Raw genomic sequence first — 17,576 nt, 5'->3', positions numbered from 1 at the left:
TCTAAAAGTCTCCTAAGAGCTTGCCATATATTTTCTATTCAAAGGCATTTAAATCTTTATGTACTTACCAAATAGGCAAAGACTGCTTCATGAAAATTTTAACCATTCAGGGTATGTAGATTTTGAAATATATAAAGGACCTTTTTCACACATGGGAGGGTGCTTGGTCCTATGTTGGAAGTTACTGTGCTTTCCCCACTTTACAAAGGAGCATTGGCCAATGCCCATAAAAGAGAGCATTGACTGTAAAAAGGAGAGTTGACTTTATAACAGGCTGCCTGAGAGAGACTTAGTGTCTTGCTATCTGCTTACTAGCCATGTGACCTTGGGAAAGTTACCTTCCTCTCTGCTTTTCAGTTTCCTCATCTGTAATGAGGATATAAATAATAATGCCTAACACACTTGTTATGAATAACTGACTCACCTATTCTCATGTAAGCTCTCAGAACCATGACTGCCACAAGAAATGACACACAGATATTGTTAGCCTTTTCAAATTAATTATTTCTCTGATTACATTCAAACTTCTATGAGTGAACTCCTTACCTAAATTGTAAATAATGCACTTTTCCTTTCTCTTGTAGTTATTAATAATCTACAATATATAGATTTTCACAAGTACGTTTGGAAGTCAACCAAATACACCCCACATTTTTTTTCCACATGAAAGCTCTACTGAAAAACTATGGAGACAATTAGCATTTATGTCAAAGAAAGAAAAGGCAATGAATTGCATTGATTTTTTTACTAGTTGTGCATGCCAACTTAATTTATTTTTCATCTGTAAATACAAATAATCACCATTATCCAACATATGAGGAAATACATTTATATGCATTCTATATATAATTATATATTATATATAATTATGTATGTATACACATATATTTCATATATAATTACGTATCTCACATATAACTGCATTACATATTTAAATAAATATATGTTACTAATTTTTCCATATAAATATCATCTTTGGGAAGCACCTCAGGTACCTTATTTATAATCAACATATTTATTTTGATATTTATTCAGTAAATAGTAATTTACATATATAATTATGTACCACATATATAATTATATGTCACATTAATAATAATATGTATATTAATTACTATTTACTGAGGACATATTGAAATAAATACGCTGATTATAAATGATGGCACATTGTTAAGGGTAACACACAAAACTCTTTGAAAAAGTGTTTTCGTTAGTTTTTAGGGTTTAAATTTCTCCAGAAAAAGGGGTGCTGTTGGGTGCTGCTTTTAACCTGAGCCTATTGCTATCTCTTGAAACACGGAACCACCAAAAACTGTTAGCACCAGGGCTGTGTGGATTTGTGAATTCCTCCAGTTGGAACTTACCTTGTTCCAAACACAAATGTTGATAAGAGTTCAGCAGTTCCTGTGGAATTCCTCCCACATAAACCGGTGAATTCACCACCAGTGGCTGGGCTCCAGACTCTGATGCATGCTTCATCAGTCCATTCACACTTGCTGATATGAAAGAGCCTTCCTTTTTAATAATGACTTTATTCCACTTTCCATTACAATAGGATAGCCCCAGCAATAGATCCACGTGTGTAAACGCAAGACTGGTATTTAACCGGAAGGTCAATATTCCACTTTTCAGCTCCATCTGTATTTTATATTAAAAAAGAAAGTAGGTATATAAAAAGGCTGCAGAACGGCAGTTTGGGAGACAGCAGAAGGTCAATTTCTTGAAGAAAAGCAAAACAGTTCCCTGAAAGCACTCTATATAAATGTGTCACTTTACCCTAAGTTTCTGCTTAGGAACATAGGAAATACTTTTCTAGCTTATAGTTGACATGAAGAATGTTGTATTGATGCAAACAAATTCATACCTAGTAATGATTATATGATGTGATGCAATGATATGTAGACCTAAGGTTTATTTTTGCTGCAACATAGTTAGAAGATTAAACCCCTGCATAAGTGACTGAATGACTGAAGAGAACAGAACAGTTTGAACTATGACTCTTTGAATTGTTAGAAATGAGAAAATACTACTTCATATATCAATTTAATTTGGGGGAAAATATGACAAGACAATAAGAAAATGAAATGTGAAGCTTGATTAAGCTTATTTTAACTGGCTAGTGAACTCAATTTCAAATATGTAAGACATATTTTTATTCAATATTTCGGTTTTATTCTAAATCTTTAACTAACATAATTGCTTCTATGTGTATTCTATTAGATGACTGTACCATTTTCTAATGTGAACATATTTCACCCAAATTTTCATAGTAAAAAATAAGTTCATAGGTTTTCCTTCAAAATGTCTCATGATAATTATTTTACCTAATATATTTTTACTCTGTTAGAAACCATATCAGTAACCATATGATATTTAAAATCTTGAGATCAATTGTGTCAAGTAAAACAAATTAAATCATGCCAGATACAAATTATGATTTTTTCCATAAAAGCATCATCTTCAGGAAGGACCTCAGGTAAGCAATTGTTCATTTGTCTAACCACTTATTCAATAAATATTGAGTCTCTTACAATGTGCCATATACCTGCTGCTCTAACGTAAACACTGCTCCTAAGAGTCATACTGTCTAGTAGCAGAGGCAAGCATGTGGGAGCAATACTACAATCAAGACAAGAAAGGAGTAAAGTGAAAGCAGAGAACAGAGAGGGCTTTTTGCTCCCTGGAAGTTGGGAAAGGTTTAAAGTAAGGTTTTAGAAACTATATAAGATTCATGGAGGGTCCCCCAAGGAGGGGGACTAATATGCATGACATGAGGACATCAGGTTCAGAGAAAGGCACCAACTTAGCTAAGACAAAGGGTACATATGGAGGTGGGAGGTGAGGTAGTGTCTTGCCAGCTATGTAGAAGCCAGATTTTAAAGGACTTTCAGTGATAGGAGGGTCTGGTATGGAAATAATGTTTGGTGTCTGTCTGAAACCAAAACTCATATTCTCCCCACTATTACCTTGCACTAAAAGCTTAGCCTACCAGACATAAGAAGTACACACTGAAAACAAAATCTCGACTAGAATTCAGGAAATGCGTTAGGAAATCCATTCAATTGTGAAAACATATTGAGAGTCATTAAAATAAGGATAATGATGATGCTGATGAAAGGGAAGACTCGATCTTAGAAGTATTTGTAAAAGCAACTCATTAGGACCTGGTAAAAAGGTAAATGAGTTAGATGAATGAAAAAGAAATTAAGAACACATCTCATTTTTTTGGGGTAACTAGGAGGGTGTTCTGCCATCATGACATTATGAAAAGCATTTGAAAGAAAGGCTGAGTGTTGTTGTTGACAAGGAAGAGGGGTGAGTTCATTTTAAATATATTGAGTTTGAAATGCCTATGAAACATCCAGATGAAACTCTTTTTGAGGAAGTCAAACATAAAGATACGCAGTTTGGGGATGGCCCAGCAAAAAGAAGAAAATACATGACAAAATAAATAAGATTATTCAGTGAGTGTAAAAAGACTGAGAGAAAAGGGAAAAGATTAGTGTCCTCAGCAAGACCAATGTTTTAAGGGGACGGCATAGTAGAAAATAGTTCTTTTAAGTGACAATGATCTCCTTAAAGAAGCTAAGAGAACTTAATGAAATCAGGAGAAACTAGTATTTTGGAAAATCAGTAGGGAAGAATAAGAAAAAAACAGAGAATGACAGAAAAAGGACAAATAATATAAGAAATAAAAATCATTGGGCTAGGAAATGTGGGGGTCATTGACCACTTTAGAAAAGTGATTTTGTAGAAAGGTGTGGTAGGGGCAGGAACCTAATGTACAGTCATTTTAGGGACTGAAGTGAGATGAAAAAGTGGCAATAACAAAAGTAACCACTTTCAATGCACTTGACCATGAAGGTAAGGAAAAGTACAGTGGAGGAGGCTTCACAGACAAAAGAAAAAACACTAAGGAAAATAAATTTCAATCATTCCATATATTGAAGGAAAAGAGCCAATTGAGAGGGAACAGTTGAACATACAAAGAGGGGAGACTGTAGAACAAGTTATTACAGAAGAAGGGATAGAATCTAGGATGACGGTAGACATATCTTCTTTGGTTGTAAGCATGGTAATTGTTCATTTGTTCCCCTGAGTAGGTAGGGAGTGAAATCTGGCTTGGCTCAAATACAGTCAAGTTGATAGACAGAGAGATTGAAAGTTGAATATGTATGCTTGTTTTTATCAGGAGAGTGTGAGACTACCTGAAGACATTCAGGTTATAGTGTTTCTAGATCCTAGGATTATTTTTCTTTCACTTTCTACATCTAAAATACATTAGAAAATCCTGTAAACAATAGATATTGTTTAATAAAAGAATTGGAGAGCTCAAAACAAGTTCTCATACCCGTATTAGTTTTCCTATAGTGTTCAGCAATCTAGCTACTAGAACTGAAAAGCGAGGTGGCTGGATTGATTGATCAAGGTTTGTGAAGCCCAATACAAGATACAAGATCAGGGCATTGGTAGAAATATGGTTGAAGAAATACATTATAGTGGCTTAGGTAAGGAGCAAGTAAGTTAACTAGAAAGTGGGCTAATAGCCAATGGTGACAATGCCTTGGTGAACATAATGAGAGAGACTGAGAGAGCTAGAGGGTATGAGGTTATATTTTGAGATTCAAGGTTTTAGCAATGGAAACAGTCTGAGTGTATCAAGTTCCAGGGGATAACCATGCATACTGAAGTAAGTTGAGGGGTAATCTGGGAGCAGCCTTGGTCCTCAGATATGGCAGACTGTAATGTACATTTTATGAAAGACTGCTTCCTTTCAGTTGCATGGGAAGTGTTAATGGGAAGTGTTAAAGCCAAGCACATAGTAGGCACTCAGTATATATTTATCTAAGTGTATCGATTTTTGTGTTTTGTTTGTTTTGAGACAGAGCTCTCTTGCCCAGGCTGGAGTGCAGAGGTGCAATCACAGGTCACTGCAGCCTTCGACTCCCAGTCTTCAGCAATCCTCTTGCCTCAGCCTCCCGAGTAGCTGGAACTAGCCACAGTGTCTGGCTAACTTTTTATTTTTATTTTTATTTTCATAGAAAAAGAGTCTCACTATGTTGCCCAGGCTGGTCTCGAACTACTGGCCTCAAGCTATCCTCCTGTAATCCCAGGCCTCTAAAAGTGCTGGAATTATAGGGGCGAGCCACTGCACCCAGCCTTAATTTTTTTATTTTTTTTAGTAAGAGTTACTTAAAGTTAACAGTATTATTTAATACAGTAACAAAGCAATGAATAGAGGAAGGTGGAGGGTGGAAGCATGGCATAGTAGGGCATATAGACCTCTGGGGCAGGCATACGGTCCTCAAGAGGAGGAGCCAAATGGTAAACATCTTTGTATCCTCTACGGTGTATGCACATGTAGATGACTCAACGATGCTCAGTGAAGGTCACCACAGCATGAGCTCATTCACATGTTCACGCATTCATTCATTCAACAATATTGATTAACATGATAATTGCTAAGGCTTAGGCATTGAGGATATAACTATAAAGAAGAGAACCAAGGTCCTTAGATTCATAGACATTACGTTTTAGAGAAAGAAGCCAACAACACACAGGAGGACAAACAAATATTTAAAGAAGCAGAAATTTTAAATACTATGAAGGGATAAATTTCCGTTTCCCTTCTTAGCAATATTGGCATTGTATATGCTATGAATGTAAAAAAAAAAAAGAAAAAAGAACGAATTTTAGACTCTTAAAAACCAAGACTTGTATTTGTCTATTTGCCTAGAAATCAAGAATCTAAGGGTAAGATGTTCATATTTTTCTCCTGTTTCTATGCTAGTTCTTTAAAACAACTTTTAAGAATTAAAATTTTAATAACATATTTAACAGTGGTATCAAACTAATGACTAAAGACAACGAAAAGCAGTTACAGTTGCCCATTGTATTTAGAGAAATGTATAAAAATGTTTATAGCAGTCTTATTCATTGCAGCAAAACATGGGAACAACCAACACATCATTGGTAAGAGAAGAGAAATACTACACAGCCAAGAAAATGTATACCTATGTGGACACATAAATGACTCAGAAACAATGTTGAGTGCTAAAGAGAGAGTATAAAATCAATTTTATAAATTTCAAAAGCAAGAATTTGTAGGCATTCATTAGGTGTTCAAACTATGAATATGCATGTGAATAACAAATACAAAATTCTGATCACCTATGACATCTGAAAGGAGATGGAAATAAGATAGGAAAGACTTTACAGATAGACCAAAAATGATAATATTTAGTTATCAGGTGTGGTGGTAGGTCCAGGAGTGTTCACTATATTATTATACTTGATTATCTATATGTCATATGAAAAATATATAATATATATGCTTTCAAAACTCATATCAAAAGATAATGAGGGAAATATTGTTTTTCATATCTTAAGATACTAAATTGGATTTTCTTAATTCCTTGTATCTAGTCTGTTTTCTTAAAATTATAATTGTTACAATTGTCATTTTAAAAAATTACTAGGATAATAAAATACAAAATGTTTCACAGGACTTCAAAACTAAAAATGACTTTGGGAAAAAAAAAGAACAAAGGTGAATTTGTAAAGAAGCCCCAGTTAAGTGTAATGCCAACACATGGTTTATTTATTTTAAAGTTGGGTCCTATATTTTAAAGTAATTTTAATCAAATTAATTCACATACAGCAAGAAAATCAGGTCCATCTTTGTTATAAACGAAAAGAAGCAATCCATTTAATTGGTCAGTTCTGAACTTAAAGGAAATCTCAAAGTTCATTCCACCATGAAACATATATGGATGAAGTTCCAGGAACCCTTTAAAGATAAAAATATGTACATATTAGCATGTGTAATACAATATTGACAGCATTGTAAGGGTGCTAAGCAACTCTAGGACACAGTCTGCCACTGAGTAAATCTCACAAAAGAAGATGCAAATCAATGTTAAGAAATTCCTTTTGTAATTGTACAGAAGTGACAGAAAGACCTTGATATACTAAGAAAGACCTTGATATGTGTTATACTTTTTAACAGGAAGAAATTTGCTCTCTAAATCATGTGTTGTCTGTATCATGTAAGATTATTACTGTTTCAGATAAATATTAACAATAAGTAGTTTGCATTGACTAAAAGAAACTCAGAATGACCTTGATGAAAACAGAACAATAAAAAGTGTGCAGATTATATTATTAATATCATATGCCTTTTTGTGCTGAAGGCAGTTTAAGCAACTTACTAACCAACCAACTTAGCTATAAATGTAGGAGGCAGATATGGGCTTTTATGTGATGAACAAGCCAGGTACACCAAGCCACCATCATCCCTCTCCCTTTCCCCTGGGTGGAAGTCTCTGCTCTAATCAGGCAGAGACTCAGTGTGCATGCCAGGGGTAAGCTACAGACACTTACACCTCCCCTTTCATTGTAGGCTTTTGAACAATGGCAGGGATGGTGGTTCTAGTCTCCAGCTCTCTCTCAATGGCCTACTTAACCCATTACCTAGCCGAAAATTAATAAGAACATTGTTCTTCTCTATAATGAGATAAATAGGTATTTGTGGATTAACCTAGTAAACAAAACTCTTTGAAACTTCTTTCTGAGTGCATTCTAAGTACACATCTCTAACTGTATTCTAGTTTCCAAACAACTGACTTGCAAATGGACATTGGTGATGTTAACATATGTAAATCAAGAACTGCATGGGCTACCAGAGATATTATACATGGATGTGTACTTATGAGTCTTATAATTTATATTGCATATTCAGATGTCAAGAATATATTTGTGTGCACCATTGGAATAAGTAAGTATTTCCGTGATACTAGGTTCATATGAGGTCAAGTTAATCAAACAGGAGAGATTAAATTATACAAAGGATAGAACATAGATTTTAAGTGAACACTCATGTCTTTTTTAGAGCATTACCTGCTCCTAGGAACTGAGCTCCCTCATTTAATGAAGCGGGGCATCCCTCCCAGCTGTTATATACGTTGATTTGTTCTTCAGAACTCTGCCAATCCAGAGGTTCCCAAATAGCCGATGGATTGTAATTCTTCATAAAATGTACATCCTTGAGACAGCCCACAAAACCTTTTTGGATTATCTCTGCAGGAGTTTATAGATATCAATAAATATATATTTTGAAAGATTATTTTCAAGCAATTTATTTTATGTGCCATTAAAGTCAAAGAAATAGGCACTAGCTCTCACTACCTATTTACTGCAAGCCTCTTAATGATTCATGTAAACACCACACCATCAGCTATAGTAAATGATAGCAATTATAATGTTTAGCGCTGGTTCAAACCCATCATATCTGCAGAAACAGATGTTTATGCAGAAACCTTGGTTTTGCATTAGCAAGAATATTGCCTTTTCAACTAACACAGAAAATTCATCTGCCACTAGCCTCAAAAATAAAGTACTATAACTTTAAAAGTTAGATTGGAAGGGAGTGTTTCTATTTAATATATAGTTTATAGTTTAGATTCCTCATCTATGAACCAGTCTGTTACTGAAGTAAACCAATAATTTGGTTTCATTTTTTGGAAATGTATATAGTGTTGATCTTGAATGTGGAACTCTCCAGACCAGGTAGATATGGGGTTTATAAATACAGTGAATAGGGTGGTAACAGAAGGTTGAGAGAGAAAATGTGCAAATGAGAGAATTAGAGAAAAAGCAAGAAAAAAAATCAAGGGGAGGAGAAGGCGCACTGAGGTCAAATTTCACACAGCCACCTCCTTTCCTATGGGGGCTAAGCTTAGTTTTCAGCTTTGAGTTTATGAGAGTTTTATAAGGCCAATTTACATAGACAAAGTAAAATTGTTTGTTCATAATGGAGATGTGTCCTCTACAGGAAGGGTACTTAGTATCAGGGTATTCTCTCCTAGTACCTGAAGATACTATTTCCCAGAAGGGCAAAAAACAAAGGCTGTGTGTGTGTGCGTGTGTGTGTGTGTGTTTTAGAGGGACTTCTTCATCAGTCTCAAGTACTTGAATGAAAACCCTCTCTAATCTAGAGACATTTCTGAGGAGGTGACTATAATCAGCCTTGAGGATTCAATTATATCCTTCTCCTAAATTTGATGAACACTTTCTATTCCTTTTGATCTTCATCATGATTCCCTGGAGACGGCAACCCATGAACAAATTATATTTATCTGGGTTCTAGCTTATTTGTAATATTTATGTAGTTGTATTTTAACTACTTGGGAGAGACTTGGGAGGCACCCTGTGATTCTTAATGAGGACTTGGGAAACAATCCTAGATTTATTAGCATTGCGTTTGAAGGGTGATTTTTTTTTCCTACCTAAGGTTAATTCCATTCATATTCGTTTTAATTAGTTTCATTTTAGAATATGTTCTTGTGCTCTTGTTCTAAAAATATGAGAATCACTTTGTCTATAGCTCAATTATAGCACTTACGGCATTAGGTTGGAATTGTCTGTTTATACGCCTGTGACCTTTGTTGTGATAAAGACCACATTTTATTCATCTATGAATATCTAGGGATTGGTTTAGTGCCTATCACATAGTATTCAGGGAATGTTCTTCACCCCATTTGGAGTATAAATCAAGCTCGTAGTTTTCCATTTCTGTGTTGTTTCACATTCAATTTAAAATCATAGAAAAAACTATGCATAGGTCCTAAAATAACATAATTTGACTGAAATTATTATAATTCATTTCAGCAAAAGTTTTAATGAATTCCTTTTATATATGAAGAACCAAGTACTAACAATATAAATACAAGTCACATGGAATACATGGTTCCTTTAAAAAAAAGAAACCTAAAGGAAATTTTTGGCACATTAATATAGAAAATATAGCATGAGGTAGAACATAATACTTATCCTTACTTTAAAATAATGTAAACAGGTTCTATTCTAAGTTTGGATGACAACGTATAATATACCTTACTAAACTCACCAGGATCCTTCCTGAGGATGGTATAACTTCGCGGCAGCCCTCCCAGAAAGACTCCTGTGTTATCTCCAATAACAGTACTACCATTCAGGATGGCAGAGGAACCTAGAGAAGAGGAGATGAGAAATACACCTTCACCAGGATACTCTTATTTTTACTAGCTCAGCAAATAATAAAATCCTTCACCAGCTTTCGGGATACCACTCTCCTGGTTCTCCTCTCTCCTCATTGCCTGTTCATTACTTTTCTTCACTGGCTCTTCCTCAACATCCCAGCATCATGATGTTGGAATGATCCAGACTGCCTGCCTCTCAGGCCTCTTCCTTTCTCTACCCAAGGGACCCCCTAAGTACTCCAGAGGGATGAATAGTGGGCTAGGTTCCAGTACGAACTACCAGGGCCAAAGGCCAGGGGAAGCTGGGTCTCTGACTGTGTGGCATAACCATGGAAATCCCTGTTCATATTCCTAATGCCCACCTTCTTTGAGAGGAGAGGCAAAGTTATTTGTGTTTGTTTTTCCAGAGCTCAATCCACTCCAATTAACCCATCTGTTCCCTTGGCTTTCAATACCATCCTTTGCTGGAAGTTCCGACTTCAGAACTCAGACTTGTTTCTTGAGCAGCCTGCCTGATATCTCCCCATGGGTGTCTCAGAAATCTCAGCCTTAACATGCTCACAACTGAACTTTGAACGTCTCTCCCCAAACCTGCTTCTCCCACAGTCGTGCACTCCCTGGTTTTGGCAGCTACATTCTTCCAGTTTCCTGAGACCCAAACCTGACAGGCTTGCTCGACATTAAGGGCCAGTAAACTCTGTCAAAGGCCAGATAGTGTCTTTGTAGACTATTCAGACTCAAGCAGCCATAGATAATACATCAGTGAATTGGTGTAGTTGTGCTCCAATAAGACTTTATAAAAACAGGCATGAACTAGATTTAGCCCATGGTGATAGTTTACCAACCCCTATTCTGCCTCAATCTCATCACCAAATCCTGTTAATTTGACATTCACAATATAACCAGAATCTGAATACTTCTTATTATATCTTCAATTATCAACCTGGTTCAGGTCTCCATGATTTCTTGTCTGAATTATTACAGAGTTATCGCAGAAGCCTATTAACTGATCTTTATGCCTTCACCCTCATTCCCCTTAAAATTTATTCTCAACAGAGCAGCTAGTGTGATCCTTTTAAAGAAAGCAGTCATATAATGTCATTCTTCCCTCAAAATCCTTCAACAGTTTCCTTCTTTCAGAGTAAAAGCCCACAAGGTCCCATATAATCTGATCCCTAATGGCCTCTGTGACCTTATGTCATGTCATTAGCCCTTTCACACCCTCCTTCCCACACTGGCCTTCTTCTTGGTCCTTGACACGCCACATGTAGTGTGCTCTCACCTCAGGGCCCTGATACTTGCTGTCCTCTCAACCCAAAGCATCCTCTTCCTGGATATTTACATGGTTTGCCCCTTTGTCCCTTCAGGTCTCTGCTCAAATGTCACCTCATCAGAGAGAGCTTTCTTAACAGACACACACACACACACACACACACACAACTTTCCCTCTCATCTGGCTTTTTGATTCTCAGAATTTATCACCACTTGATATTTGTTTAAATTTATTTATTCTGTATTTTGCTGTCCATTCCTCCCACAAAATGTAAGTTTTACAGTATTCTCTTTGCTCCTTGTATCCAGAGTGCCTAGAACAATACCTGGAACATAATAGGTACTGATTAAAAGTATATATTTCCTGAATAATTTAATAAAAGCCTGCATCATTATACAGGTACAGTGATCATGTTATAATTACATAAATGTGGCAGATAGGGTAGGCTGGAGCAAAAACTAAACTTAAATGTGAAAAAACAGGATGTGTGTCCCAAGAATGCTTCCTCTCAACTGTGTAAGTTAGGAAAAAATATTTACTTTTTTCTCAGCCTGGTTTCCTCATCTCCAAATGCAGACAAAAACTGCTTTCCTCTACTGTATGTGTTTTTTGGAAGTCAAAAGTAACGTGAGAGAACATAAGTAAAGGTCCACACAAATTGTAAAGAACTGTAAAAGACATAGGTGACTTCATTGTTATTTTTTTCTTTACCGAAGACCTTCATGGATGAAAAACTGGTTGCCAGACTTCATCCTTTTAGGAGCATCCCAAAGGCAAATTCAACAGCAATATAGATGGAATTGAGTAGAAATGATGGTGAAATAAGAATGTAGGAACATAAACAACAGAAAAGTATGGCAACACCAACATATCAACAGGGCTATTTATACATATCAAAAAGTACTTACCTGTATATATCCCATCCAGAGTGATTTGGCCAAAAGCCTGATGCCTAATAGCAATTATTTCATGCCATTTTCCATCACTATATTGTTTACCATGATCATTAGTTGTAGTTACTTCCACTGGTGACCCCTTAAGGGAATGAATGAATAAATAAATGTTTATACATGCATATCTACACATAAACACACGCTTACATATTTGTTGTAAACCAATTTACAAGTTTCAAACCCTAATACAAGCACGCATGCATTTCAAACAGAACTCAAAATCAAAGCTGATGTCTAGCATCATTCTGGCTTTCCTGTGATGTATTAATACTTCCCTGTGTACCAAAGTGTACAGATCTGGAAAGGTCTCATCTTTGCAGTAAGAATTTCTTACAAAGCCACTTGCATTTTCTGATGAATATAGCTATTCATCAGAAGGGTAAAGAATTTTCTATTCAAAAATTTTAGACTTTAAGTTTCACTGCGTAAATATGAAAAAGAAGAGAAGAATTTAAAACTAATAAAATACCACTCTCAAACAAAATGAGTTCTGAAGATAGAGAGATGTCAGACAAGTCACTCTTATTTTCACAAAATTATCAATAACAAATGGGGATGACATTCACCTTAAAAACTAGCCAGTTGTGATACATTAAACATAAGGGTGGAGTTAAATGTAATACACAATGCTTTGTAGTTAAAATCCAATAATTATAGTTCTGGCTAAGGTAATCATATAATAGTTAAAAACATGTTCCTAAGTGATAAGACATAGGAAATGGCAGATATTAAGAACAGAATTTAGCAAATAGGAGGTAAGAATAAAAAAAAAAACTGAGAAAGAGAAATAGAAGAAACACCTGCCATCTCACTACTTTCGAGAAAAGTAAACAATTTTCCAGTATGTTATAGTAGCCTTGGTTACCTACAGTAACGTTTTCTGTGTTAAGTGAATAAGACTAAGTGAAAGATATCCCAACTTTGTCACCAACAGCTACTAGTACTACTATTGAAGAAAAATAAAAATTACTCTAAAACTTCTAAATGGGAATGAATTTTCTTCTTAATAAAGTTGATTTACTTAGCAAGAATAAAGCTCATTCTAATAAAATCTTTAAAAATTAAAAAAATAAGATTGGGTAAAATATTACCAAAACACTTAATTACCAGAAAATTTCACCAAACTCTAATAATTTTGCTATGCTGTTTTTTTCAAAAAGAGAAAATTGATAATTGTTTGATGTAGTGGTGCTGAAGATGTATATTGAAAAACATACAATGTTAATCGTACCATCTTTAGTATGATTTCTGCTTATCTTTCTCTGAAATGGCTTCAGTGATATAACATGCCCACCCTACACATTTAATTGGCTTCTGTCAGGCCTCATAAAGAGCTTGACAACATGTATGACATACAGAATTTCATGTTACCAAAGTAAAAAAAAAAAAGCTTTTAATTTCCCATGCGTATGAGTGGGTTGTCTCTCACATGGACAATAATCCCAACTTTTACAGACAACTCCATCAGCTAGAAACATGACCATCTGGCAAGGTCTAGTCTTTGTATTTTTGTAGGTTGACTTTCCTTATATCTGTTTTGTCTACACACCCTTTTATTTTCTTCAACCCTATTTCAACATTTTAATATTTTACAAACACACATTTCATTATCGTAGTTTAATAATTAAAACCAGAACTGGTGTCGTGCCCAATTAATGTGCCCTGGTAGCATGCCCATTAGTTTTTCCATTAGTGAATTCAACAATACTAATGGGATTACTAGCATGGGATGCTAATTGGGCGTGACATAAGAAACTGGCTTACTTCTTAGCATACCCTTGCTAATGATGAAATTAATGAGCATTTTATTAAATGCTGTCTCATCAAAGTGTACTTAGCGTTAAAATTGTTACAAACGACGCTGCATTCTAAAGATCAGGTGTCTGAGTAAGTGGTTCTTCATATTTTGTTTGGCAACAATCTGAAGTATTAATAGTTCTCTACATCAGAAATCACATTTACTGGAGACAAATTCAAGTACATTACCTACAGCCTCGGCATGCCAAACTCACTTTATATACTTACAGCAATTTAGAATATCATTTTTTGAAGATTATTTTAAGATTACTTCCTCCAACCAATGTTAAAAGAATAATTCTGTGATGACTTCTGGTGTCATATTATGCATGTTGTTCTTTCTACTTGGAACATATCAGACACATTCAATAGATGCTATTCGGAATTGTTTTAAAGCTTTCATTTTCACAGCTTCCTTCCAGGTAAGCCCAGAATATGATGTGAATTTCCTGTTAATGTCACTGAACATAGAATATTTAAGGGATAAACATAGATCATTACTGGTCACTAAAATATTATCTGATCAAGTATATCAAAGATTGAATTTAATTAAGTGAAGAATGGGAAAATTATAGAAAATTGTTGGAGATAATAAAAACTGTAATTAAAAGTTGTAGTTAACTTTTCTTTATTGTATGTTTTAACAATGGCAAGTGTCCAGTTTGTAGTATACAAACACATTTCCAATTTTATGTACTATGAAGGATCTCCCTTTCCCTAAACATTTATTCAATAGAATGCTTTGGATAGTTGGATGACAAACCAAATACATTTTTATATCTATAGCCTCTATATTGTCTTAAATTGTTATGTAAGGAATTTAATACTCAATTTTATTAAGATATTTTAAAAAGAGCAAAGTATACGATGACTTCAAGTTATTTTATAAATATGTGCTAGATAATTACTTTAAAATTCCCTGAAATTCTCTTCATAATTCAAAATTTGGCTATTTTGAATGAATTCAGTAAAAATAATTTAAAAATAAGCATCTTGAAAAATCAAATTATCTGAAAAACAGACAAATTTGAACAAGGCTGGGCATGGTGGCTCATGTCTGTAATCCTAGCACTTTGAGAGGCCAAGGTGGGAGGATTGCTTGAGGCCAGGAGTTCGAGACCAACCTGAGCAAAACTGCAAGACTTTTTCTCTAATTTTTTCAAAATAAAAAAAAAAAACTAAATATTTGTGTTATCATTACAAAGCTAGATGTTGTAACCCAGAAAAATGGATAATTTTCTTCAGTTATGAGTAGTATCTTACCAACAGTTATTGAGTCAGTCAGCCAGGTAATATGTCAATGGTCATTTATTTACTGAGCATCTACTATGTTCCAAAGACTGTTCTAAGTCCTGAAGAAGTATCTGTGGGCAAAAGATTCATAGACTTTGCCCTCACTGGATCATACGGTCTGATAAGAAAGACACACTAAGTACATAATTACTTGTGTGATGAGTATAAAAAGTATCCACTAGATAATCTCGTCCTCATTTAAAGATTAAAGGAGAAAAACTGGCTTAAAGTGGTACCCAAAGTATTTAAAATATAAATAAATGTAATGCCAATAGAAGGCATATGAAATAAACTTCTATACTTTTTTAAACCCAGAGTAGCTCTAACTTCATACAAGAAGCTGCATTGATATTACTTGGGAAAAAGAGAGCAAATAAGAGAAGAGTATTCAAAATTTTCACCATCCCTCAGTTTTAACACTTCTTTGACTAAAAATGAGTGGGGCTTTCATTATAAATTTAGAAAATATGTTTAGTACCTGTTTTAGAGTATAAATTCATTGGAAGTAAGGAAGGACACAGTTCTTGCTAGCATGAGCTCCTTGTTTCATATATAGATAGCATCATGACCCTTGAGCACTTAGTGTAATGCATCTGATTACATTTTCTCAGCTAGATCCTAAGGCCATCCTGCTCAACCCATATCTTGTATTTTAAAAAATAATTGTCGCTTTCCTGAAAACTCAAGCAGCTTTTACCTTATGGAGAGAGATTATTTCAGATAAAAATTTACTTACTAGACATCATTAAACCCTCCTCATTCCCTTTAGCCCCCAACTTGGCTTTAACAATTTTTTTTTTTTTTTTTTTTAGCAGGGTCTCGCTCTGTCACCCAGGCTGAAGTGCAGTGGCTCAGTCTCAGCTCACTGTAACCTCTGCCTCCCGGGTTCAAGCAATTCTCTGCCTCAGTCTCCCGAGTAGCTGGGATTACAGGCACCTGCCACCACGCCCAGCTAAGTTTTGTATTTTTAGTAGAAACGGGGTTTCACCATATTAGCCAGGCTGGTCTTGAACCTCTGACCTCATGATCCATCTGCCTCGGCCTCCCAAAGTGCTAGGATTACAGGCATGAGCCACCATGCCCAGTGGCTTTAACAATTTTATTAATACTTGGCTGGCACCTGCAGACTATGTATACAGCTTAGGGTTTGGCTATACAGGCTAGGGACAGAGCAACTGGGAAAACTAATAGCAGTGACGAGTACTCCAAGCAATTGTGTGAATGAGAAGGGTAAGGGGGTGGAAATGATGGGCAATACCCTGTGAATATTTCCCTGAGTTCTGTTACCATGCTTTGCACCAGCCTGTCCAGGTGATCACTGCAAAGAAGATGAAAACAACTAGACCTGCCAGATGAGTTTCCTGGCAGCCATTCTCAGTTAAGCAGTTTGACCCCTTTACCCTCCTATCCTACAGAGTCTTAAGGTATCGCATCCTTTAGAAATAGCAACACCACATGTCAAAAGAGACAGCAGTCATGCTTCAGATTTGGGGAAATCATTTTTGGATTAATTCTCCAATGACTGTCCCATGTTTGGTAGAGGGGTGGCTACAAATACTCAAAATCTGTGATGAACAACCAATGGCCAGAATTCCAATGCGTGTCATTCTCTTCATTTCTGTGTTCCCAGTGCATAGCTGTGAAGTCCAATAAATTCTTAGCAAAGTTTCATTGAATGAAATAATTCAGTGCTATTCAAATAATTGGATTCAGTGCTAGTTCTATCCCTAAACCACTCTATGACCCTAGTTAAGCCACTTCATCTAAAGCAGGGATGAAAACAAAATCAACCTCAAGGGGCTACTTCAAGAATGAAATGAGATCATTAACAGGAACTCACTTTGTATACTTTAAAGCTCTATAAATAAGTGGTCCTGTGATTAGTTTTTTTCCATCTGGCTTCTTCTTAAATATCTCCAGATACTAACAGGTTGAAGGGGAAAAAGCAGAGCCAGATTTTTCTTTCTCATTGACAGTCTTCTATTTTACTGTACTCTCCCCTTTCTTTTTCTGATTTTTGTTGATTTTTTAACTTAGCATTTGCTCTCTTTTTTAACTTTGTTAATTTGGATGTCCTGAAGAACACTTTTTATTAGTAGTAACTTATTTTTCTATAACATTTAAAATCAAACATTTGCCCTATTTATTTTGTGAAAACAAAACGTCAGTATAATCTATTCTCTTATTCCACCCACACTCCGCCACTAAGCTGGTATCTTCAGAACTTTTAATTCACTCATC

The 17,576-nt window shown here is 35.3% G+C and overlaps 1 protein-coding gene and 1 long non-coding RNA gene across 2 annotated transcripts in view; one reads left to right on the top strand and one right to left on the bottom strand.

Moving 5' to 3' along the window:
• USH2A (usherin) overlaps nucleotides 1–17,576 on the bottom strand; it is a 793,063-nt gene that overhangs the window by 450,330 nt on the left and 325,157 nt on the right. Inside the window, exons 22-26 of the mRNA XM_054484303.2 lie at nucleotides 12,201–12,327; nucleotides 9,908–10,009; nucleotides 7,900–8,079; nucleotides 6,660–6,790; nucleotides 1,365–1,638 (exon numbers count right to left, since the gene is read on the bottom strand). Of these exons, the coding sequence (XP_054340278.1) occupies nucleotides 1,365–1,638; nucleotides 6,660–6,790; nucleotides 7,900–8,079; nucleotides 9,908–10,009; nucleotides 12,201–12,327 (814 nt within the window). The remainder of the gene's footprint in view (nucleotides 1–1,364; nucleotides 1,639–6,659; nucleotides 6,791–7,899; nucleotides 8,080–9,907; nucleotides 10,010–12,200; nucleotides 12,328–17,576) is intronic.
• Nucleotides 1–17,576, top strand: part of LOC134740320 (uncharacterized) — an 89,191-nt gene that overhangs the window by 31,017 nt on the left and 40,598 nt on the right. The gene's annotated exons all lie outside the window — the stretch shown is intronic.

This window comes from Pongo pygmaeus, chromosome 1 (genome assembly GCF_028885625.2).
Source record: "Pongo pygmaeus isolate AG05252 chromosome 1, NHGRI_mPonPyg2-v2.0_pri, whole genome shotgun sequence".
Classification (NCBI taxonomy): domain Eukaryota; kingdom Metazoa; phylum Chordata; class Mammalia; order Primates; family Hominidae; genus Pongo; species Pongo pygmaeus.
This window is presented reverse-complemented; position numbering and strand designations above follow the sequence as displayed.